Genomic DNA, 26,951 nt, shown 5'->3' with positions numbered 1-26,951 from the left:
CAATTTTCATACAAATCATTCGACGATGCTCTGCACAGAAGCATCACATAGTATCATGTTTTTCTATAACAAGCCAAACACCAGACCAGAAGAGGAGAGTGTTAGGTGTTCTACCATGACTCCTGTGGTGTTAAATTGGTAAGAAAACATGTATACTTATAGGTCATGATGCTCATTAAGAATCATTGGCTAAAGAACACACGTCCATCAAATATCAATGGTCTGCTTGAACTTATTCTTCCTCCTCTCTGTACACATAGCTGATTAAATATATTGTGACACAAATGCCATACGCCTCAATCAAACACTGACCTGATCAATGCAGCTCCTGTCAAGGTTAATTTGAATAGAATAAGATTGTGTTTATGCTTCCCATCTGTAGTATTATGTGCATATTAATTAAACATTTTCAGCTTGCCAGGGGAATTTACTACCTCAAGAACACCCATGCCTAACAAAGCTGTGTTTAATTTTCTGGACTTGCACTAAAAAAAAAAAAAATCAATTTTGCTCTTATTGGCTCTTCCCTGAACGTTTTCTTCTTTCTTTTATCCAGGTTTTTGAATTCCACGTCTGTACTTTTCCAAAAGAAGCGGTGGCACTGGTCATTATTACAATGTGAAATCTTGAAAGCTGGTATTAAGTTAAAGTAATTAGAAGCTTACAGCCTCATCAGTAACATTTGGACAACAATGTGTCCCACTGTCACCCACACAGTGTTACATCTGTCAGTTTCTGATGGGAGACGGACAATTTTTTTTTTTTTTTTTTTTTTTAAATATCCTTAGAGTAGAGCAGTAATAATGTGGCTCTGTGTGATTAAAACTTAAAATTGAGCTTGTTGTTAACAGACATCCTTATAGAATAATGATTATGATAATTTTGTTAGTGCAACAACTCACTCCACTTTTCATTTAAAAACTTTATTACAGACAGAAAGACACAATCATGGCAATGTGCTGTACATAATTCCAATGTGTCACAGCACTAACAACAACCTACAAACATGTCACAACTAGTCTCTGGAAGTAAGTTAACTTTGGCTACAACATGATAAACACAACAATAGAAAGAGAACATTGTGTTAAAACTAAAGCAATTATCTGAGCAAAGACTGACAAAAAATGTTCTGTACAGTATCCAAGGGGGGAAAAGTTAACATCTTTGAATTGCATCATAAATCCTTGTCATGGTGACTTTGAGGCTTGGGCGGTGTTAGTTAAATCTTCCCTGGTGTTGATGCAGGTTTTTTTCTCTGCTTGGATTTCAGAATTCCCCTTGTTTGATAGATATCATTCATCTTGGTAAAATGAATAAAACAACAATTTAGGTCCATCAACATTTCTGTAACATTAGCTCCTGCACATTTTCACCCAACTATTACTTTATATCAAGACATCAAAGTCAGGAAATACACACAAACACAATGTAAGTGAGGAACAATATCAACTGTTGCACATGGGCAAAAATACTCTGTATGAAGATCAAGGGCTGCTGGTGTCAGTGTTTGTCCATTGATGTTAATCTTAAACAGATGCATAATCTGAACATGAATGGTGGTGAGTCAAACAAGATTACAGTTTGAAATGAAATAGGGAATTAAACAAATCTTGACTCTCATTTGCAGCCCACCATGAACAGAGAAAATTAGCTTTACTCAATAAGACTTTACCCTATAGGGTCTTCGCTTGTTCCATCCTGATATAGTTTAAATATAGGATCAGGATTTATTTTTAAAAACTGAGATTAAAGTATAACAAAAAGTACAGGCTTCAAAAAGAGAACTAGAAGGCGTAGAAATATGGCATGTTGGTCATGGCATGAACAGCTTAACATCCACCAACAAGATTACATGACAGATAACCAGCAACAGCAATAAAGAGAAACTCTCTAGTATGCCAGTGTTACATGGCTACATCCCTTATCTCTCAAGCATCCTCCCTACTCCTCTCCATCCCCTGAGGGCTCCTTCTTCTCAGCCACCAGTTCAACTGCTTCTTTTGCTCCATCTTCACGCTCAGGGACCTCCTCCTCTTCTCCATCTTCCTTCTCCTCCCTCTCTCCACCCTCTGCCTGCTCCTGCTCCTCCTGATCCATGTCAAGCTCTTCAAAGGAAGAGCCGCTGCCCATAGACTCATTTGAGCCTCTGTCGCTGTGGTCCCTGTGCTTAGTGTCTTCGTTTGCATCCATTATGTCCCTCAGTGGCAGGGAGGAGGCCAGGGAAGCGGCTGTGGAAGCAGCCAGGGATGTCTCTCTGCTGTCCCAGGGTGCGCCGCCACTCACTGAGCTCACATCACTGTGGGAGTCTGCACCTGCAGCAACATGGGAAGAAGACACAAATAAAAGAGGCTGTGTGATTAAGCTTTGTACAATACCAGTCTACGATTACTAGCATTGCGCTGTAACCACTCGAGGGCGCTCCTATAATTTATTGCATTTATTGACCATCTGATACTGATGTTGGTATCTTGAAGGCATTCCTCTTGGAGACTTTAACATTGACCTCCTCGAAAGTGAGTTTAATTTATCCTGAATATTTTTTGTGCAACTTGCTTATAGACCCTCATCTAAAAAGCAACTATGATAACAAATATAATATCTGCAACTTTGATTGACACTATACTTACAAATTATTTTGAGCATATAATCAGATCGGGATTATTGTTAACTGACATTTCTGATAATTTCCCAATATTTCCAAACGTAGTCCACAAGAAAAACATAATGTGAGGATGAAATATTGTACGTTTACTAAGAAAAATAAGGGCTTGTTTAAAACCTTGATGGGGGAGGTTTCATGGGAGAAGCCGCTCAGTAATCATGATGTTGAATTGGCTTATCTCACATTCATGAATGTATTCACTTCTGTATTTGACAAGTGCTTTCCACTTGTTCAAATTAACAAAACATGTAAGCCTAAAACCTCTAAGCCCTGGATCATTCCAGTTGTACAGAGATCCTCTGTTATAATAATAAAGTTTATAAAAATGTATTATAAGCCCCACTCCATTTAATACTGAATTGTTAAACAAGAAGACCACAGTATTTCACCTCAATTATCTAGTAGTGTCAGAAATGTCACTAATCCTATTGATATAACAAATGGTGTCAAATGTTTTTGTTAATATTGGTCCATCCTTTGCTAAAAAATATTTTTTAAACCACATTCCTTCTACCTCTAAAGAAATGCAGGACATTATACTAGAAAATAAAAGACTTCTCTGCAGGGCATAGAAGTCTTTTATTGTTTAGAAGGTAAAGAAGGTACTTTTCTCCATCATTGACCTCAACCATGTTTTAATTTTATCCATCAAAACAGCCATTGTACAAAGTGGTCTTAAAGTAGCTTAAATCATACCACTGTTCAAATCCACCTTTACTATTGTCTTACTATCTGTTTTACCCTGTTTTTCTAAAGTTATTGAGACTACTATATTCAAGGATACAATAAACATATGGTTTTCAGAAAAGAAGTTCAACAGAAATGGCTCTTCTGCATTTTGTTCACAAAATCTCTATGCCTTAGGCAACTTCTTCTACTACAACTTCCTTAGACACATTTTCAGATTTGTCAAAGGCCTTTGATACTGTCAATCGCAACATCCTTATTGCAAAATTATAAAAAAAATAAATATAGCTTTCATGATATTGTTTAAAATGTCTAAAATGACTGCTTGATTATATAAAAGACAGAACAGTATCTATCTATTAAAAGGCATAATTCAAATAGAGCTAGGTTACTTTGTAGAGTACCTCAGGGCTCCATCCTTGAACCTGTCTTGTTTTTTTATTTATATGAATGACCCACCTAGGGTCTGCAAAAATGTCCTGCCTCTTTTATTTGCTGATAACACAAGTATTATTTTTTCAATTGAAAATTTTAGTACACTGATTAGAGAAGCAAAAGAAAAGCTATTTTCTAAAGGGTTTAGATGAACACATTTCTCAATATAAATAAAACCGAATTTGATATTTTGTAACAAAAATAAGTATGTAGAAGAAAAAGCCCCCCCAACATTATTCACATTTAATTTTCCTGTGCTGTGGTACTTCAGAGCAAATTGTAGCTTCACAGGGAGGGTATGTTCATGCTGCTGTCTGCAGCACATATTACATATCTGAAATCATCATAAAGAACGTCCATTAGCTTAATTGATGGAGATTTCCTCACCCACATGATCTGCCTGCTAATGCTTTCAGACTAAATCTGATTCTAATTGGCCTTTGATCTATGATTCTCTGTGACCAAATAGCCATTCATTATCCCTAACTAATGTTATTCTTACAGAAGGTGTTTGTGTGTTAGCTGCAGTGTGCTTGAATCCAGTGCTAATGTGTTTTTTGCACACATTTGTGCTCTGAAACACAGTAACTGCAGGAAAAACAAACATTATGAAAATCTTACTGGAAGGTTGAGTGAAATTCTGTCCAACTATTAAAGCACTGAATGCACATGGGTCAAAGATAGAAGCAAACTAAACTAAACTATACTATGAGAGACAAATAAAATATGTGAGACATTTGTTACTTAGCGTAACTAAAAAAATGTCAATAGGCATCAGGACAGAATGTAAGAAGCACATCACATCTCCTCCCTACACAACAAGTCTTACTCAGTCAATGAGCTTTTTACAGTTGGTCTTCAGAAGAGACTTCAAAGGTGGAAGAAAAGTATACGTGAGTTGAATTCATTAAAAAGGATTATATATTCATAACCTTTTGTTTTTCAACACCTGTTGAAGTTATGATCAAGATGAATACCTCATCTTCTGCCAAAATTTGCTCTCCAAAGACCTTTCTGGTGCAGACTTTAATTATGGGTAAAGTCTTTCTTAATGAAGATTGTGTTATGTTTTTTTTTAGTATTTGTCTCTACACTCCTGCTTTTGCAAAAGTAAAAATGAATGGCTTCAATATAAAATGTGTTTCACAAATAAAATCTGACTTGATTTGACTTAACTATCCCATAGGACACTAACACACTATTGTCCAAGCCATTTTCCTGCTGCTTTCACACTCCAAACAAATCTCATCCACACATCAAAGTGTGTTTGCACTAAATGTGTCATCAATGACCAAAATATAATAAACAGGGAGTCTCTGAGCTCCTTGATAAGGTCAGTCTTCCCTTTCCATTCATTCACATCTCAAAATCACTCAGCAATCTAATTATCACATCCGAGCAGATCTGATCCTGTCTGCAGTGGAGATCATCATATATGGGAAGTCCATTTAGGTTATTTATAATTTCTTTTCATTGGCTGAAAAACATCCTGTTGATTAGGTAACAGGTCCAAACAAAACCACTGGGAACATTGTCATTGGAGCAGGATCAGTGTGAATGGGATTTGACACAGGGATCTTGCTTTAGGATCAATATAAGTGGGGTTCATGGCAGGGATTTATATTTCATTTGCATGTTTCAGTAAAAGCACTTCTCCAGAGAGATTAGTTTTACAATACCAGGAATTTTATGGGAAATAATGGGTCTATTTAGGGTAATTGGGTGGACAGCCCCCCAAGGAAGAGCCTCAATATACTGGATAACTTTCAACCCCCTCTACTATTGCAAGAAAGCACTGAAATTGGTACCCTAGTTGAAGCCAGCTTTGCCTCTGAAAGTCTTTTAGATAACATGTGCCTAAATTAGTTGCTAAATTGGGCCCATTGGGATTATTAGCAGAGAATCAAGGTCTTGTTCTTCAAACTGTTTGAAACAGAGGAGAGGATTTTTAAGGAGGTAATTACACACAGACAAGGCTGAGGCATGCTGAGAGTTAGAAAAATCAGAGTGGATGGCGAGGAAAAGTGTGATAGGAGTCGTATAAACTCAAGTTAAAAAGTGATTGTTATGTTTACAAATGAGAGTTGAGAGGAAGGAGCAGTTTAGGACGCTCCTCATAAAAAATGCACATGTATTGTGTTTAATGACTGATTCCTAATATGGGAAGTTCGAGTGGAACATGTTTGTTGAATTGCTCCAATGTGCAAGGCATCAAAGTAAACATTGAAATATAATATAAGGAATACATTTAATAAAAATAAGCTTTAATTGTGCAATGGCCTCAATCTACTGCACAGCTGACATTTGTAGATATCTATGAGTTTGTGTTCATCTAACAATGTCACAACCTTTTAGTTGCACCACATTTAACACTTAATAACACCACCCACTTCTGATGGTAATACCTCCTAAATTCATCACAAACTTTTATTGAGTGTTATTTCCTAATTATTTTATAGTGATTAGAATCAAATAAACAAATGTGAAATAGAAATACATTTGCAAGGTATATATACCATAGTTGGGTCCAATAAGTCCCCTGTGATGAAGGGAATATTTATTATTACTGTAAATGGTATAACAATGAAGCCCACTGGCCTTTTTTACACAGATGCTGGTTTGTGTCCTCAAAAGATTAACAAGCTTCTTGCTACACAAACACTGACTGTGATGACCAGATTATCATAAAAGTGTTTCCACTTTGTTGGAGTGCTTACTATTCACAGTTTGCTGTGATGGTGGAAGCCGGACAAATGTTTGGGCACAGTCAGAGTTTAAGGCCAAGACGGTTTTTAATGTGGACAGTGGAGCTGAAGAATGAAAAGTCGAAGGCAATCTCCCAGGTGCAGCCAGAGTAGGATTTCCACAGCTGGCTTGTCAGACTAAGCTTAGCTTTACTGATTGATTGGGCTCTCATTAAGAAAGCTTAGCTGTGTCTGGGATAGAACACACACACACACACACACACACACACACACACACACACACACACACACACACACACACACACACACACACACACACACACACACACACACACACACACACACACACACACACACACACACACACACACACACACACACACACACACACACACACACACACACACACACACACACTCTTATTTCTGGCAATGGCTCCTGAGTCCTAAAACACATGTAATATAACAATACAAATTCAAACTCATTTAGACATACATGTAGATATGTGTAGCACAAAAACAAAACATTCTTGTGTATCCACCATAAGTCTTTTATGTTAGGATTAATACTCCTGATGCTAGATGGGTTGGATTCAGAGGAAAAATTACATTTAAGTGTATGTGAGTGGTGAGAAATGACAATAAAAAAATCACACCTGCCATCTCCTTGTGATAAATTATATATGAGTTAATGGAGGAGTAGTGAGAAAGGGGTAGAAATGCTAGGCTAAAAGCTGTTGTAATTTTCAGTCTAGGACCATTATCATGTCACGTCATCAAGTTTGAATATTTTTTCAGATGAGAAAATAACAGATTCGCAAAATGTGGTTAGTTAATCATAGTAACACCTGTTGGAAATTTGCTCCAATACTTTCGTGGGTGTGAGGAGCCGCTGGCCAGGTGAGACCAGTCGGTCATCTCAGCCACTAGCAGCCTGATTCCTGACATGATCGGCCAGTCATTGTCTGTCGTCATATTGGGAAGAACATGATCTGATGAATTGATCTGTGCAGGTATTTGGTAATTTACTGCTGGCTCTGTAGCATCTTTGGAGCATTTTGATATCTTGATGATGCCTTAGCACAGATTCACCAGTAGGGTTCTTCATCCTCTCATGTTAGACTGAGGGCAGACTGGATGCTACAATGACTCGTTCTCGCCTCCTGAGGTACAAAGTGGTATTATGAGACAGGAACAGACTGGGACAATTCTTAGATGTAGCACCTGTAACAATCTCCAAGCAGTTACTGTTGTTACTGTTTTCCTGCATAATTGATCTTATAAACATGTATTTTCTGTAATATGTTGCTGATCAACCCATTCGAACACTATCGATCATGGTTGCTTGTACAGTAGCTCCACCTTGCCTAATGCTTTGTGGCAATGCTCAAAATTGGTTCAACAAAAAGTTTTGTATTTATTCAAATGACTGCTCCATAATTATATTTTAGTTTAAAACTATTTCAGATGGTACAGACTCAATTTCAAAACATATTTCTGCGGGGGATGATATAATGATTAAAACACAAAAAAACCCCAGCAAAACTGGAGATGTGTGTGTGCTTGTGTGCAGTAAGGAATGAAGACACAAATACAAAATGCCGTGATTATAATACCTGCAAGATCAATTTAATTTTGTCTGAATTACCTGACTGTTATTTTTTTTATAGAACTGTAGGTCTTCCCTATTAACGTTCTAATTTGTTAGAGAAGCAGAGCAAATTAAGACTTTGTCTCTGTCTGGTGATGCTGACAGTTCAGCCGTCAGAAAAACGATCTCTAACTGTCTAAGATAATGACTCTCTACTTCAAAGACAATCCCAATCTAAATATCCCTAAATCCATGAGATCATGTAGGACCCTCTTCCTAATATGTCTTCTACCTTTAAGCTGTGTTTACAAGGGTGTCACATGATCCAAGCTCAGTGTGGACAGCACCTGATGTAAATCAGCCCACTACTACCCACTCTGTCCCATCAACCCCGACACTATTTTCTTTCTCTAGTGATTTGTACAATGACAAAGTCAATACTGCCATGGACCTACAGGTTCAGCAAGTTTGAAAGAGTAATAGCAGCTGAAAGGACATTGAGCTTGATGACACACACTTGGAGTGACAGAACAATTACAGCCTCTCATATATCACACGTCCTCCGTGATCAAGGGCAGGAAGAGTATCAGTGCACTGCAAAATAACTTTTGCCACATTTTTCCCTCTTTCTCCTGACACAAGCTATAATCTCAACAGAGCAGAAACCTGTGTGTTTCTATCAGCACACTTCATTAGACTGCAATTAGACATAACATAATACTACAGAAATCAACTGTCATGTGACAAATCTGCTTTTTTTCTTCTTCAGGGAAACAAATGAACACTTCCTTCATATTGTGAATTACCTGGAACAGGAAAGCTTTTTGGCTGACACTGTCAATTAATTTGAGATGGGGGCTCAACAGTAATAGCAAATTACCTGTAATGTCGGTCCCTCTGTCTTCATCAGAATCCTCTTCTTTCACATCTGTTTTGACCTCTTCCTTCATCTCTGGAACAAAGAAGTCCGTCTGGCGAGATAGTGGAACCATATACTTGATGACATCTGTGCTACAGATCTCAATGGTTGGGAATGCACAAAGCTTCCTCTCCTGTTAATATGAGAGATAAAGTGGAAAGTTAGATTTACAGCATAACATAAGTCAAAGAGTTGTTCTGTACAGAGATGCAATCAAAAACCGGAAGAAATGTTTGCACAACACAACTTCAAAACATTTGAAGAATGTCCTCTAATTAAGAAGGCCATTACATCCTGCTGGGAGTGAAAAGAGAGAGAAGTATACCTCTCAGCTATGAGAAAAAACAAACCAGCCTGAACATTTAGGTAGAAATTCATGGCAGTATGAACATGAAAGATCCTGCTATTCAGCTTGATCCACTGCCGCATTTTCACACATTCATGATTACAGAATTATGTGTATTCATCTTTATGATAATTCCCAAACAGGCTTTTTTTTTTTTTTTTTTACAGTGGATATTTTCACTTGTTATAGTAGAAAAAGCACAGGTTACTAATAACATGAACAATGCCTCTGGACCCTGAAAATGAAGCAGCTACATAGAATTCAGCTATTATCAATTTTAATATTTTCACCTGTGCTTTTCCTACTGTGACATGACTACTCTTTAAAAGGCTTGTAGTCTTTTGCATTTAAAAATGGCAAATGCTGCCACCACCACCCCCACCATCCATATTCTGTTTGTAGGCCCAAATGTTTGAGGGGAATCTGGCAAACATGAAAAGACAAAACAGTTTCACTCTGAATAAGACCACATGGTCTCTAGCATTGGAAATGTATTGTATGTCAAACTGTATTGGCAAATGTGCAGTGAACGTTTTACATTTATTTGTAATTTGTCTTATTTATTTAATTGATTTGTTCAGCTTCAAAACTATTCAAATGCATGACAACATTTCCTGTTAGATCCCTGCTCTCCACAGCTCTTACATGCATAGGACCCAAGAGCCATGACATATCTACTGACTGCACAGCGACAGATCTTTTTACAACTGCTGCTAAAAATTTGAAAAGAAAATATTGACAGGGTCAATAACTGTGATGCACTTAAATAGCTAAAATATCTCAAGACAAGCAGAGATTATCACAGATCTGTAGCTTCAAAATGTCTTCAATTTGCTGACATAACAGTTAATATAAATATATATGCCCTCCCATGTGAGTCCATTAAAATTGCATTACCATCCACATCTATGTGTCTAAATTTGCACTCTCCAGTGGTATGTAGAAAGTGGAGGGTTTATAAATATTATACCATATTTTCTCTAAAGAGGACATTAGCCTTGCATAATTTTGCTTTATGCTTTTATATAGTTCTTAAAGAAGTGCAGAGAAGGGCACTCTCCAATGGGCCATCAGAGTACAGCTGGGAGGGCCTGGGTGTCAGGTCACAGCTATGATTGGTCGCAAAGTGACAGATGAATGTTTTAGTATGAGACACTGTACTGGAATAGTTGGCCAAATGGCTTGACAACAGATTAAAGTTAAACACTGCCAAGTCCATAAAAGTCAAAAAGATTCACAGTTCACACGATTCTTCGAAAATATCCTATTCCTATCCTATCCTAACTATTTAACATACTTCCATAACGTTTAGTTCAGACATTTATGTCTGTCTTAAAATTAGTTGAACCACTTTACTTCCTCATCTAGTAACATCAACGGGTCAAAATTTAAATTAGCAAACTACTTTTATTTATGACATACCTGTAAACTGATGCCATCTTCATGATTCACAGCTGTACTTTGTGTTGTAATGCTGATTAGCAAATGTTAGCATGCTTACACACAAAACTGAAGTGATGAAAATGGCAAACATTATAACTGTTAACCATCAGTGTGTAGTAAGTGCAGCCTTAAAGACACTTCCATGACTCCTTGTTCAGATCTCAATAAAAATAAACATATAATGTGGACAAAGCCTGGCAGCAACAAATCCTGCTTTTAACCAAAGTTATTCTTATTCTACAAACTTTGTTTTTAAGAATAGCAAATGTAATGCCATCTCCAGTATAAGAAAGGCTTCAAGTTAAATTCTTCTTTTTATACTCTCATGGCTCTAGTTCTGACCTGAGGAGGAGCAGTTTCTCAAAATGCCTGCATTCTTTTACAGATACTGTGTTTTCTGTAGTCTTATTTGCTGAGTGAAAAACCTCAACGTTTCCTTTCCACGAGGAATCATTTGCATAAATCTCTTTTTTATACTGAATAGTACTTTTGTGTTACACTTTTCTTTGTTTGGGCTCTCTTGTGTTTTTGTACACTTCCTGCCCCACGTTGACATATAAATAGATAGATCACATCATTTATAGTGTACAATGAAACTCCCTTTATTTGATTTTTTATGTTCACAATGGCATGCTGCTTGCTGTGTGAACATTCTCAGAAAGTCATAAATCTGTAGTCTCTAAATTTCAGTGAATGTCCAAGTTGCAATGTTGCCATGGTTGTGCAACAAAAAAGCCTATTCTGGGTTATTCAGAGAGGGCAAATAGCATGTTGGATGCTCTAACAGCAGTCACCTGACTCATTTTCCTCTGGGTCAGGGTGATCTGAGCTGATTGATTGGTTTTAATCTAATCTTCTGCAAAATAAGACTGTAGGAGCTGGTATGAATCACCTGGCTGCTACACACAGGGCCCCCAGCCTCAGGGCTGTCTATGCAAATGAGCACCCATCTCCTTGAACCCGCTTCGATAATGAGCAGGGAAATCGAGACAAAGACAGTTCACTACACACATACACATACACATACACAGACACACACACACACACACACACACACACACACACACACACACACACACACACACACACACACACACACATACACATACACATACACATACACATACACATACACATACACATACACATACACATACACATACACACACACACACACACACACACACACACACACACACACACACACACACACACACACACACACACAAGGGATACTGTCACAGATAAGAGAAAGAAAATGTGAGAAAGATGTGCACCAATATATGGGTGTATTACTGACAGCAACATTTACCTTGTTGAAGCAGTTACTTGTTCATAATTATCATATTCTCTGTGTAAGAGACCCTGGTGCCACAAGGGACTGCAGTTTTTCATTTCTACCAGAAACGACATCAGGTGATTTTACTGATTAACACACCATCAGCCAGAGAGGAGGAACTCTTTATGAAATCGCCTCCTATCATCTTTACTTAGAAATGAAAACCTGCAGTTTCCCTTTTCGCTACATGAAAATATGAAATGTTACCTACTGTATGAGTGGATTTTTGCCTTCAGCACAGGAAATAAGAAAGAAAGGATATTTCTATACAAACCCAAAATATGCCGTCAAAGATATTCATTGCTTACATCACTCCAGCCTTTGGAGCTACACAGTAAATCATTTTGGATGACTGGATTATGTATGAATCTCATACATAATGTATGAGTAAATTACTCTTACAGTATAACACTCACTTCATCTTCACTGTGTTTAAAAAAGATAGCTATCAAGCATTAGACTTTATGATCGATCATGTGTAATGTCTTGCTTTGCAAGTAACTGGTAAGTGTAGATATAGTGGAGTAAAAATTTCTACGTAAAAATGTACTTACTGTTAGTAAATTAATTGTTAAATTCTTCCACTGGGCAAATCTATTCTATTACCTAATTTCATCTTTTTCTCATCATTATTTCCAAGATGTTTTAGCTGAATTCAATAAAATGTGCAACTGTGACTTGTGGCGAGAGCTGTTAAGGTATTTTGAAAAATGAAGTGGGGTTTTAAAAATTGACATTCACACCTTCCAAACCAGCTTTCTCAAAACTGAGTCGTTAATTAAATTGTGTCCCTCCCCGCAGGTATTTTCCAATGTTTAATCTGTGATTAAAATATTCATTTCAGTTGCCTGCTTTCTTTTGATATACAGAGTGTTGCCCTTTGATGTATTTCAAAGAACTCTGTGACTCCACATGTGAATATTAGCTTCTTTCTTATCACTCCCTCGATTGTTGACATAAGGAATTGCTCAAAAGTAGATGCTAATTTATACATACCTGACCTACCTGCATTACAGGTTTATAAACAGTGTCACTGTTGCAAGAATGAACACAGACCAACATGTATTCATCCACAATGCTGAGCGACCTGTTTGAAGAATCTTAAAACTTTAACTAAGAACTTTACCTTCTTTCTGTGCTACTATAAATATGGTCTCTAAATTTACAGATTAAAACCAGTTAAACTAAACACATTGATGTAGGGAGATTTAGTGTCCTTACTGTCCTTGAACATAAAGGTACATTTTGTCAATTTATTTGCTGCATTTATTTTTCTCCACAGCTTTAATTTGAGGAAGAGTAGCAATTAGATATCAGGGAAGAAATGTAAACAAAAAATTGCCGCACTCTAGACTCTTCTTCACATCAAGTAGGATCCTTGCCCTAAAGTTTTTGAGTACAAGACAGTGTTGTCCAATCGGAGCTTAGCAACTCTAAATTGGCATGGCATGTTTGTCAACTTACAATTTCATTTAGCAAATGCTTTCATTCGAAGCTATGTAGATCTAATAGTTAATACAACACAAACAAGGATCTATTCGTGAGAAAACAATTCGAGTAAATGCCATAAATAAACTTGCCATAAGTTTGAATCCAATGGGATGTAGGTGCCAACAGGCAGTGCACACAGGCAATGCATAGAAGTAGATTTTTTCTTTTTTTTCAAGTGCGGAGGTGTTTGTGAGATTTTTTCTTAAAGACTGAGAGGGACTCTGCAGATCGGACAGATTTTGGTTACTTGTTCCACTACCGGGGAATTACAGTAGAGAATCGTCTAGCTAGCGACTTAGGGCCCTGTTGTGGTGGTAGTACCAGACGCCTTTCATTGCCAGAGCGTAGTGAGCGGGAGGGAGCATAGACCTGAATGAGGGAGTACAGATACAATTTGATGTAGCGAGTGGAAGGATATGAACAGTGGGGTGACATATACTGTTTTGGGCCACTTGAATACCAGCTGTGCCACCATGTTCTGGATCATCTGCAGAGGTTTGAACGTACATGCAGTGAGGCCTGTCAGTAAGGAGTTGCAATACTAAATGAGTAATATTACGAGAGCCTGTGCCAGGAGTTGTGCAGCATGCTCAGACAGGTAGGGTCTGATCTTCCTGATGTTGTAAAGGGCAAATTGGTATGATAGAGTCATTGAAGCCACATGAACCTTAAAGGTTAGTTGGTCATCAATTATGACACCCAAGTTTCTGACATACTTTATAAGCATGATTGGAATGCTGATCTGTTGTTGTGGTTAGGGTTAGGGTTAGGTTGATAAGGACATCAGTCTTAGAGGGGTTAAGTTGAGAGAGGTGTTCTTTCATCCATGCAGAGATATCAGCAAGGCGTGACAGGAATGTGTGGTCTTCCAGTGGGAATGATAGGAAGAGCTGGATATTGTCACCATAGCAATAGTGGGACAAGCCATGGGAATGGATGACACCAACTGAGGTGGTTGATATTAAGAGAAGGGGAGCAAGTATTGATCCCTGAGGAACCCATATGGATAAGCTGCGCAGTTTGAACAGTTATCCCCTCTAAGATTTTCTAAAAGATCTCCATGAGAGGCAGGACATGAACCAGCGGAGGGCAGATCCTGAGATACCGAGCTCAGTGAGTGTGGAGTAGAGGATTTGGTGGTTAACCATGTCAAAGCAGCTGACAGATCTAGTGACAGTAGAGCTAAGGACTGACTAGCAGCAGGAGTGTAATCTTGGAAGAGTAACCCTGTTTAAAGCCAGACTGATTCAGATCATACAGGTTGTTCTCGGAAAAAAATTCAGAAACTTGTTTAAAGTCTGTGTGCTCAAAGTTTGGATTTCTCCACATGCCAAAACAGTGTAGATGGCGCTCAAATAAGAGCGATACTCAGTTCATTGGTGTCTTTCTTTATAAAATGTCTATTAAAAAAACAAAAGTATAAGAAATGGACTAAACTGTGTGTTTATCCGCTAGTTACCTACTAGTTATGTGCTAGTTACCATAACCTGCAAACATCAGCATGCCTGGCTAACAAGCTTACTAGCTCTAGTGGTAACTTAGCATTATTTCAAAAGTAAAGTGAAATGTCATTAAAAAACTGCCAGCATCAGTCATCATTTCCCTTGATATAATCCACAGCTATTGGTTACAAATGAAAAAATCTGCTTTTGTTTACTTTCTAATCAAAGAAAAAACAAAACAAAAACATACTTTCTGGTGCTGTGAGAGACCAGAGAGATTAACAGGCACAGCAACAGACACTGGCCATGTTTGTAACTCGCTTAAGTCATTGCCATACAGTATAACACTCTAAGCTTCCATAAAATGGGCCATAAACTTTGCTCTTTCCGTATCTAATAGACATCAGTCTGAACTCTATACATTTTATTTTCCTTAACCACTTAATAATTACGGTTATCTCCAACCAATGATAAGCAAGTCTCATCTCTGGACATACATTGCACTCTCTCCAGGGAAATGAATAAAGAAACAGGCGGCAGATTAACTGTCCTGTCATAATCAAAACTCGCTCCTGGCATGAATGTTTTAATTATATGAAAAGCAAGATTTTCTATTTCCTCCCAGTGCCCTTTTCTGGCCCCAGCCTCCATGTCCGCAGTCTGATTGGGTGCCATCTATTTCCCTGTAGCCTATCATGGGAGTCAACATGTTTCCACTTAACCTGTGTCTGGGAGCTGCTTAGATTGAAATGTGTTCTCCTGCAGGATACAAAGGCAGATGAGAATTAACCATCTAAAAACAGGTCAGTCGTTCTTCTGTGTCGCCTCGGAGCAGACTCAACATTTATGATCATCACAGTCGCACTTACACTCTCATGACTGATCCATCATCCTGGGCAAAGAACCAGAAAGTGAGCAACCAGTTGATGAAAGCACCACTAAAAAACAATGTATCCTACAGACTATTACCTTTTCCCAGCCTCCATCATGGTTCAGCAAAATGGCTCACTTTCAGTCGTCCCTGTTATATAACCTCAGTATTAATAATTAATGACTTTGCAGCACTTGTGTGCTTTGTCCACTAATCATGTAACATTTAAATTTATTTTGTGATTGAGAATAAGTGATCCATTACTATACAACAAACCCTGCACTTGGTTTCAGTGTGAAAATCACACAGCCTTGTTTGTACCTGCATAAACTGGATGCATCTCAGAACTCAGTATCAAGAAATCAGAATATACAAAAGGTACAAACTATTGCAATGTTTATGTGTCATTTCAACCAAACACAGCCCAAGCTGGTTTCACGACTACATGTGGTTATAGCCTCTCAAGGTAGGAAAGCATCCTAATTACAGAAATGGGACAGTGGAAAGTTTGGTTGGAATAACAATCTGAATACTATTGTGCCTTGATGGTAAAACTGTAAAACTGTAAGCATCACTTGAAATAACATAGATGCCTTCATTATTCTTTAGGGTCGGGTTATATGACAAAATGAGACAACAGAAAGTTGTCAACAGTCAGAAACTTTGCTGTGCTGTTTATACTGAGATATTTTCTTTTAATTTTGCTGGTTTTGTAATTAGGTCATCGTGTGGGATGTTGCACATCAATGAGCAGATCTGCTTCACGGGAACATTGGATTTACAGAAACTGTGCATCAATGTGAGGAAATGCCTTGGGTTTTTTTTCAGATATTTTCTTCCGTAAATTAGCAATTAGACACTTCTTATTTATTTTATGTATAAACTGCTTGTCATTTAATTTTCAAGAAAGTATTTTTAGCTGATCAACAGAAAATTAATCACCAACTATTTTGTAATTGATTAATCGTTTTAAGTATTTTTTAAGAAAAAAAAAGAGCAAATTCTTGTGTTCAGCTGCTTAAATGTTTATTTTTTTGGGGGGTTCTTTAGTCCTCTATGATAGTAAATTGAATATTTTTGGATTGTGGACTATTTGTTGGGACAAAACAATATTTTAGGTTGCATTTTTGGCTTTCGGAAACGGTATTTGGCATTTTCTAGACAATAAAAATCAACTTATCACAAAGATGCGCTATTTAGCATAGTTTCTTAAAACTAATATTATAATACAAAATTAATAATAGCAACAAATATACTGTGTGTATCTCACACAGTGGAAACATGTGTGAAGGGTGGAGGCCTCATAGAGAAGGAAAGTTGTTGTGCTCTCTACTAACGTAAGTGGCCTACCCCTGGTTCAAGATGATTTGGAGTATGTAAACCATCAAGCGCTTCCTTTGCAATAATTTCCATTACTTTGCTTTTCTAATCTTGCTTTTTGACTGATCAGATAAACCAAGCCTTCTTGACTTTGGGTTAATTACAATATATTATATAATATATATTTTCATGCCTATATAAGAAAAAAATAATAGCCTTCTCCTAGAAAAGTTGGGCTGGAGTTGAAAAATACTAGACAAAGTATTTAAATAGTAGAGTAGTTACAGAATGACGGTGAGCATATGCAAGAAAGAGGTGTGACCATAATCAAGCAAGAAAATAACCATTTGTGAGACCATCATTTAACTGATTGAAAAGATCAAGTCCTCTTGACTCTTGCAAACTCCATTCTGTAGTTTACTTTTTATCTTCTTCATAAGACACAAGCAGTAATTTCACACAAAATCAATAAAATGATCACATTTTATTATGATTGCTCACCAAGTTGCCTCCCAGGAATAGGATATTTATAATTTAAGCAATCAAGTTGAGATTCATAATCTTCAGGTGACAGCTAGAGTACCAGCTGTATTTCTCAAATCCAGCTAAGTGAAACCAGACTACTTTACTTCAGACAAATTTGAAAAAAAGAGATTTTTGTTACCGCAAAAACAAACAATTTGAAGGGAGAAATCAGTGCTGCTGTAGGTACTTTATTTAATTGAAAAATTAATTTAAATGGTGATGTAACTGGATGTTCGGACAAACCAGGAATGTCTGGGGAAAAAAGGCGTCTGTGTGTGTGTGTGTGTGTGTGTGTGTGTGTGTGTGCGTGCGTGCGTGTGTGTGTGTGTGTGTGTGTGTCTGTGTGTGTCTGTGTGTGTCTGTGTGTGTCTGTCTGTGTGTGTCTGTGTGTGTCTGTGAGGAGGGTGGGTGGAGGGACAAAGAAACAGACAGACATAGGGAGGATCTCATGGGGCTTTGTAGTGTTTTTGACCTCTCTGGCAGCTGCTCTCTGTGAGTACACAGCATCCCTCCTCAAATAGAAATACCAATAAGAGGAAAGAAAACACAGATAACAACACCCCTGGAGCTTGATTTACTGCATCACTTAACTCTGAAATATAAACATGGCAACAGCATAATTGGGCCATAAGTATAGCAGGAGAGGCTAATGCCTGACACTGCACTGTATATGACATTTCAGCCTTTCATAAATGAAATATATTCTTTCTCTCACGTCTGATGGATAACACTGACACAAACAATCTCCCACTTCCCAATGTGTCTTTAAAGACATGACACCAAGAACCTATTTTCAAAGATCTGTGTGTTAGGTTTAATGTCCTTTTCATGCGTCATGTCTCAACACAGTGTTTGTGTTCAGCTCAATGGCTACTGACCAGAAATTAGAGATAGGATACATCTGAGAATCTCACTCTCCAGAGGCCAGCAAAGAGTCAAGGAGCAACCCACACTGAATATTAATTTACTGGAGATTGACCCAGACAGATGGGACATTTTTTACTTCACTCTGTTTTGCATGTTTTCAGAGGTGCCATGTATTGTAAGGGGTGGATTAGCTGCAGGGCATATAGCCTGGATCCTTCTTCCCAAGTCCATAGGGTTGCTCAGTGGTGTATTTATAGCCATGCGAGCGGCATGACTCCAAGGATGGCAATGTGGTCTGTCAGTGGGTCCACCACTTAAGTCCAGACTGAAATATTTCATCAAGTATTGGATAGATTAAAAGCAGATGTTGGGAGCAAGAAAGATTGATCAAAGCTATACAGCTGATAGATAGGCAATATTCAGCCTCTCCATGCCCAGAACTGTACAAGGAAAGAGTGGAACTTAAGGCTAAATATGAGTTATTGGCATCGGAAAAAACTGAAAGGATGTTGTTAAAATCACGAGGTATCATGTATGAACATGGGGAAAAAGCGGGTCGGCTTTTAGCCCACCAGTTAAAAAGCAGATCATCTCAGCAACATATCTCATGTATTATGAAAGATAATGGGGAAGTTACAGTTGATCCTGTAGAAATTAATGACGCATTTCAAGCATTTTATGCAAAGCTATATTCATCTGAGGCTCCTAAAGACAATACAGTTATGGAAACATTTTTCAACAATTTAAAGGTGCCCAGAATTAATGCAGTCAGTAGAGCAGAATTAGAATTGGATATAAGGCACACTGAAATTGCGGACTCAATTAGGTCCATGCAAAATGGAAAGGCACCGGGTCCTGATGGATACCCAATTGAATTTTTCAAGACATTTTCTGAGCAACTAATTCCACTTTTACTAAGGATGTTTGACTTCTCAAAAGATAATGGTACTTTACCTAGGACTTTAACAGAAGCCTCCATAACTTTACTATTAAAACCAGGCAAGGATGGAAAGGAATGTGGGTCTTATCGCCCTATCTCTCTCCTCAATTGCGATATTAAGATATTGGCAAAAGTTCTTGCACGCCGTTTGGAAAGAGTTATGCCAGAGGTGATTTCCCCAGATCAAACAGGTTTTATGACTGGGCGTCACTCTTTTTCTAATGTGCGTCGCCTTTTAAATGTGCTATACTCTCCTGCATCCAGTAGGGAGGCTGAAGTTGTCATTTCTTTAGATGCTGAAAAAGCATTTGACAGGGTGGAGTGGAGTTTTTTGTTTGAGTGCTTGAGCAGGTTTGGTTTTGGCCCTAGTTTTAGGTCATGGATTGAGCTTTTGTATTTTAGCCCAAAGGCTTCAGTAGTCACCAATAGGAATTGTTCAGAATTCTTCTCCTTAACAAGGGGGACACGTCAGGGATCGCCAATAAGTCCACTGTTGTTTGCTTTGGTTATTGAACCTCTTTCTATTATGCTTAAGTTAAAGCAGGAAATATGTGGAGTTCGGAGATGGGGACTGACACATAAGGTATCGTTATATGCGGATGATTTATTATTGTATGTGTCAGATCCTGTAAATTGTATTCCCCATGTGCTGAACATGTTGCAAACATTTAGTGTATTTTCTGGGTATAAATTGAATTTAACTAAAAGTGAGTGTTTTCCTATAAATGCCTTGGCCCGATCTCTTCAGGACTCAGAGTTACCATTTTGTATGTCCAGAGATGGGTTTAAATACTTAGGTATTAATTTGACTCAAACCTTCCCTGAATTATACCATAAAAACTTCACTCCACTAGTAAGTAAAGTAAAGGCTGACTTCCAGAGATGGAATGCCCTTAATTTGTCTTTGGTTGGTAGGGTTAACTGTATTAAAATGAATGTCCTCCCTAGATTTCTTTATCTTTTTCAATGTCTTCCCATTTTTTTGGCCAAAACATTTTTTCAGACTTTGGATGGGTATATCACATCATTTATTTGGGCAAGCAAAGCTCCTAGAATTCAAAAGAGATTCATGCAAAGGCATCGTGCCACTGGAGGCCTGGGGTTACCAAATTTACAATTTTACTATTGGGCGGCAAACTGCCAGAAGATACTTTATTGGTGTCAGTCATCTGATATGGATTGGTGTGAATCTGAAAATAACTCTTGTCTTTCGACATCACTCCCAGCTTTAGTAACTTCTAAAATCCCTCTAACTATTTCAACACATACTTCAAATCCAACGGTCATTAACACTTTGCGGATTTGGCAACAATTTAGAAAACATATGGGTTTACCTAATTTCTCCATTCAAGCCCCAATATGCAATAATCATTCATTTATTCCAGCTAGACTAGATGCTACTTTCCTAGTATGGAACAGGCAAGGTCTTGTCAGATTTAAAGATCTTTATAAGGAAGGTATATTTGCAAGTTTCAGTGATATATGTGAAAAATTTAATCTCTCCCGCTCAAGTCATTTTAGATATTTTCAAATTCGCCAATTTATTCGTAGTAACACGACTGATTTTCCAAATGAACCAGATCCATCTGCCTTGGAGGATATCTTGGATTTGTCTTGTAATTTAAAGGGACTCATCTCCAGAATTTATAACATTATTACTTGCCATGGTGATAATATTTTGGATAAAATTAGAGCAAAGTGGGATGATGAACTGGGAGAGGCAATACCAGATGGTATATGGGAGGAGGCTGTGTGTAGGGTCAATGGGACTACGTCCTGTGCTCGGTTAAGCCTAATCCAGTATAAAGTTTTACATAGGATGCACTTTTCTAAAGCTAAATAAGCAAAAATATACGTAGGCATGGATGAAACTTGTAGCAGGTGTCATAGCGCTCCAGCAACTTTGACCCATATGTTCTGGTCATGCCCATGCTTGGATGACTTTTGGTCAGGCGTATACAAAACGTTATCAGAAATGATAGAAATAGAATGTGAGCCCAATGTGTATACCTCAATTTTTGGAACAGTACTGGATGACCAGATAGGTCGTTCCAGGTACAAAGATATATTAGCTTTTTCCACTTTGATTGCTAGGCGGCAAATTCTTTTACTTTGGAAATCCCCAAAACCACCAAAAGTGGCTGTATGGTTGACTGATCTTATGATGTATCTTAAATTGGAAAAGATAAAGTATGCACTTAGAGGGTCCAATGAACGTTTCTATGGTATCTGGAACCCAGTAATTACATATTTTGAAAAACTTAAGACCCTTCCTGACATTTCCTAATGACATGCAATGCACTAGGACACTGATGTTATGGGCCTGAAGAGTTCTGCAAATACTTTATTTTTATTTATTTATTTTTTATTTTTATTTTTTTTTGTATTTCTGCTATGTCTGTAGGTGTGTGATCGCATGTGTATTTTTTAATTTATTTTTCTTCTATTATGGTATGTGATGGTTATAGGTGTACTAATGACTCACTAATGTATTCTGTTTGGTGACATTTGAAGACGCATAGGGGTTCTGTTGGGGAGGGAGGGTGGGAAGGGGGGGTTATATTTTGTAAAAGAAAGAAAACAAATTGCTTTTCCTTTCACAATGTAACCTTGTTGTTCTTGGTTAATAAAAAGAGACTTAAAAAAAAAAGTATTGGATAGATTGCCATGATATTTTGCACATACATTAATGGTTGCCAGGGGATGAATCCTTATGACTTTGATTGTTCCCTGAATTCTCCTCGAGCGCCATCATGTGGTTGACATTTATAGTTTTGACTCAAATGTTTCAACAATTGGATCTGGTAAGCACATTCATGTCGCCCTCAGGATGAACTGTAATAACTTCAGCGACTTCTCATCCATCTCTACCATCAGGTCAAAAGTTGTCCAATACCTTGGTTCATGACCAAATACCTGCAAATATAACAACATTCTTATCAGCTTCAGCTGTAATTTGTGTGTTAGCATTGTTACAGTCAGCACATTACAGTAACATGCTGATGTTGCATCCTCAAACAAACAGGACCCCATCTTTTGTTTGGAAACTGTATTTTCCTAGGCACTGCATCTGTTTTTGTGTTTGGCTTTTTTTTCCTCAAGTCACCACCAGAACTGGTGGACCATAAACATGCTCAACATAGACTCAACTCAAGTGCAGCGCCACAGCTGCACAAAAACTGAGGAGCTACCGTCATTCGAAACAACAGTACAGCACTTCTTTAGTATAAGCAAAAACAATAGTATTGACAAAAAAATTATAACATAATATAATGTATAACAATGACACGAAAAGCATCTTGGGTCACAACATGGCATTAGTACTTAACTGAAAACCCTACTGTGCCTAAATACAACCTCATAGAGCCACTAGCATGGCTAGTGAGAGATAACACTTTATTTTACCACTCTGTAATTTCTTAATGATTTCCTGCATTTCCTGGGAAAAAAAAACATTGAATTTGACACTAATAAAAGCTAAAATACTGTAAATACAATGATCCATCATTACTTTCAATCAATTAATTCAAATTAATTGCAATTGAAACCTGAAGAGTCCTTTGTCAGTAATTGAAACACTTAGGTCACCTAAAATAGTCTTGTTTGGTGCTTGGTTGTCCTAAAAGATCCTCTGAGGAATCAGTTGTTCGGTTTTTCCTAGTAAGTACATTTTTTAAAATGGTTTTAAGCATATTTTTCACTAAAGAAAATGAATATTATCATTAGCATGATCACAGTTAACCAAGGCCTGTAAATTTACCATACTGACCAAGTTAGGAGCTAGTGCTAGGGTCAGCTCCACCCTCTTGTCCAATTATGGCCACTTCTGGCTCCAAAAATCAAAGTTGTTTTTCTTTTTTCTTTTGCAGTATCAGCCTCTCCCCAAACACATGGTTTAGAGAAAGGCTGATGCTTAATTGTTTCAACTAGACACTCTCTCTGTCTTGCCATTATTTTCACTCCCATTAGGTTCATTACTCTCTCAGCTGGGAGCAGCATGCCCTCTGAGATTCTCCAGACATTATAAGGTATTCTAAGAAATTTAGGAAATCATTAACTTAAGTAGGATTTGACAAAGCAGTCTGAGGGACAGTGTATGCCAACAAAAAGGTAAGTTATATAGTTCATCACAACCCCTGGAGTGCTGTGAACATCATCGATGGAGGATTTATATCAGAGAATGAGAGGATCTGAAACTGTGTTTTTAATTCAACGACAAGGTGGCAGAATGGGACTGTGATTAGGGACCCTGACAGATATCCAGAGGGTTATTTGATCCTAATAATGCACTTCAACAGTTGTGAGCAAGGCACTGAGTCACCGCTATCTATTTTATTGTAATCCACTCGGAACAAGAGCAACAACTAATGAAAATTTCTCCTTACTTTCCACCTAAGCTCTTTCTTCCATCAATCTGCCACATGCCACTGACTAAAGCAAAGTCAGCAGAGCCTGTGTTTACTCTTCATCTCTCTCTAGGTCAAGGGTCACAAATTGATCAGACCAACTGCAAAAAGGTATTCCATAAAACTGAGATTTCAAAATGCTTAGAGACATGAACCACATACAAGATTTAATAAATGTAAATGTTTCACTTAAGTGAAAATTAAATTACATTATATTTTTCTCCCAATTTCATCATCAGAACAATTCCTGCATATCAGTAACTTGTTGTGATTCCACACAACTGGAATCAAACAGGAGATGCAGGACAACTGTCCACTTCTGCTTTAATGTGAAAACATAGTCAAAGCCATGGTCCATTGGCCTGCAGTATTGCTCCCTAGTTGACACTGGCTACCTGACGCTACATAGCCAAAAGGTAACCAATGACTTAGTGTAGCTTCCATATGCGAGTGGCCACAAGGGAAGCCTATAAATGACTGTCACATACATGACTGAACACAATTTGTGACTGGTAGCCCATGATGGCACACTGCACAGAGGTGGGACAAAAACATATCCTGACTTTTGCTGTGAGAGAGCCATACAACTGAGTTTTAGGCCTGTATTTCTGAGATTGTTGTTTTGTTTTAATTGAGTAGTTTACTTTATTTGTATATTCCAACAATCATGTTGTATCATGACACTCGATAGCCAGTGCCGGCACAGTTGCCCACCTTTTTGTCCTTCAATTTTATTAACTTTACTAAACCGACAATCTGACACTCACACCCACTTCACAGGGATTGGGCAGGTGTGTGGAGGTGAGAAAGTGAGCAGGATTTAAACTTCTCTCTGAGGCTCTTCTTTCATTATCATTCATCAGCTACTTTCATCACTTTTTGTGTGTACAGTCTAGTGTAACACCATGAATGCCTCTGAGGAGAAACTGTCTGAAAGTGTGCATCATTATCCCCACTTGTTTTATTCATCGCATCTCACCCCCTCGCTGTGACGGCAGGCGATTGGAAATGCTATAAACACTTTTGCCTTTAGATGTGTTTGGACGACACTTCAGTTATGGCATCAGACAGAAGCAGTAAAAATCAGGTTTTAGTGAAAGTCATTGGAATGAAACAAGAGCTTTTTCAGACCAGACCCATCATTTGTCAAACAGAGAGACATCTATCATGCAGAAGAAGAGGCAGGGACACCAATTTCTACCACAACAATAGCTCAGAGCAGCCATTGCTTTGAATTAAGAGTTTGGCCATGGTCACAAACATGAAGCTGCTTCTGTACTGTTCAACGTCATTCCTAATGCTGCAAATCATTATGTGAAGTAGAAGTTTATAACGCAGTTTGATGGAGAGTAGGCACACCCAAGAATCTAAATAGAAAACTTCACAATGAATTGAATTGAGCATCATAGTTAGACGAAACCTTAAAAAGCATCCCTGGCTGGATTTCCCCATTAAATGTCACCAACTATCATTTTAAGAAAATTACTGATGCTGAGACGGAAAAAGCTGTTGTCCTGCCAGCAGTAAGAATCAGTGACACCATACCTCCCTCTCAGGAGAGCGGAATGAGATATGGCGGAGGAGCAGTGGTGAATAATGAAAGGAAGATAGAACGTTCATTCAACCCTGCATTCACATTGACAACCTACAACTAGTATGGAGCCCATGGCAAGATGGAGAAAGACCCTGGCCCATAGCTATAGATGTAAGCCACTTTATCACAGTGGGTTATGTACAGAAGACACACTCACACACCAATCTGTACGCACAAGGACACACACAAACATATGAACACACACACACACACATCTATTTATAGGTGGATGATTTCTCACCCCGGTCCCCAGGCACACAAAAAGGAAAATTAATACAAAAGCTGGGTGATTCATGGTGACAATTGGTGACAGTCCCCTGAGTTCTCTCTCCCCTGGTCTATTTACTCCCACTGTAGCATTACAGCCAGATAGTCCATCCTCCTCACACCCACCATAACCTCTTCTTCCCCTTCTTTCTGTGGAAAGAGACAAAAACTCTACTTCACACCTCTACAGAGGTGTCCAATTCAGACTGTCCCTTATGGTCACACTTCACCGGAACACAGTATTTTCATTCTGCCTGCAATGAGGCTATTTTCTGCATCCGTTTGAGCAAGCCCAGACCTCCTCCATCCCCCTCTTGCTTCCATGCCCTGGTGGGAGTGTGCAAAGATGGCTTTAGGTGGAAGCAGCAGGGATCTGAGGACTGAAAATGGCATTGCTATATCAGCCTTGGTGCTGGAGGAGCTGAAGGCAGGGCGATTGTTGCAACCTCTCCATGCACCCATGCAATCAATAAGCAGAAACACTTGATGAGCTACAAGTATAGTGACTCTGTCAGCAGCTGCTGTGGTCTTCAGAGGTCCTCCACAATTGATCTGGTGAGCTGGCAAGAAGTGAGAGGCAATAAGAGCAGCTAGTCTCCCTACTGTGGATTAACCCCCCCCCCCCCCACACACACACACACACACACACACACACACACACACACACACACACACACACACACACACACACACACACACACACACACACACACACACACACACACACACACACACACACACACACACACACACACACACACCCTTTTGCTTCATGGGAGCTTTTGGACATACAAGAAAAAAAAGGTGCCTATTAACTGTGAAACTTTGAAATACTACATTGGATGTCCTGTTTCACATTATATATTCTTCACAAATCATTGCTGAGGAAGTAATACTTTGATTATTAGCATGGACTCCAATACTTCTTCAACCGTATATGCACATGAGAAACCAGGCTATTGGAAGAAATCAGGTTTGAGCATATTTTATATTGCAAAAGGAGAACATGTACTGTACTGTGTGCTGTGTATATGCATCTAACTAACTGTCTGCATTTCAGTAGTCTAATATTCAGCTAAGCATATTTTTATCATTATAGTCC

The 26,951-nt window shown here is 38.2% G+C and overlaps 1 protein-coding gene across 1 annotated transcript in view; it reads right to left on the bottom strand.

Moving 5' to 3' along the window:
- Positions 1-914: 914 nt before the first annotated feature.
- The window catches only part of tex264a (testis expressed 264, ER-phagy receptor a), a 74,105-nt gene continuing 48,068 nt past the window's right edge, over positions 915-26,951 (bottom strand). The window contains exons 3-4 of the mRNA XM_062444267.1: positions 8,960-9,131; positions 915-2,312 (exon numbers count right to left, since the gene is read on the bottom strand). Coding sequence (XP_062300251.1) covers positions 1,942-2,312; positions 8,960-9,131 — 543 coding nt within the window. The 3' untranslated portion in view covers positions 915-1,941. The remainder of the gene's footprint in view (positions 2,313-8,959; positions 9,132-26,951) is intronic.

This window comes from Scomber scombrus, chromosome 3, assembly GCF_963691925.1.
Source record: "Scomber scombrus chromosome 3, fScoSco1.1, whole genome shotgun sequence".
NCBI classification, from domain to species: domain Eukaryota; kingdom Metazoa; phylum Chordata; class Actinopteri; order Scombriformes; family Scombridae; genus Scomber; species Scomber scombrus.
This window is presented reverse-complemented; position numbering and strand designations above follow the sequence as displayed.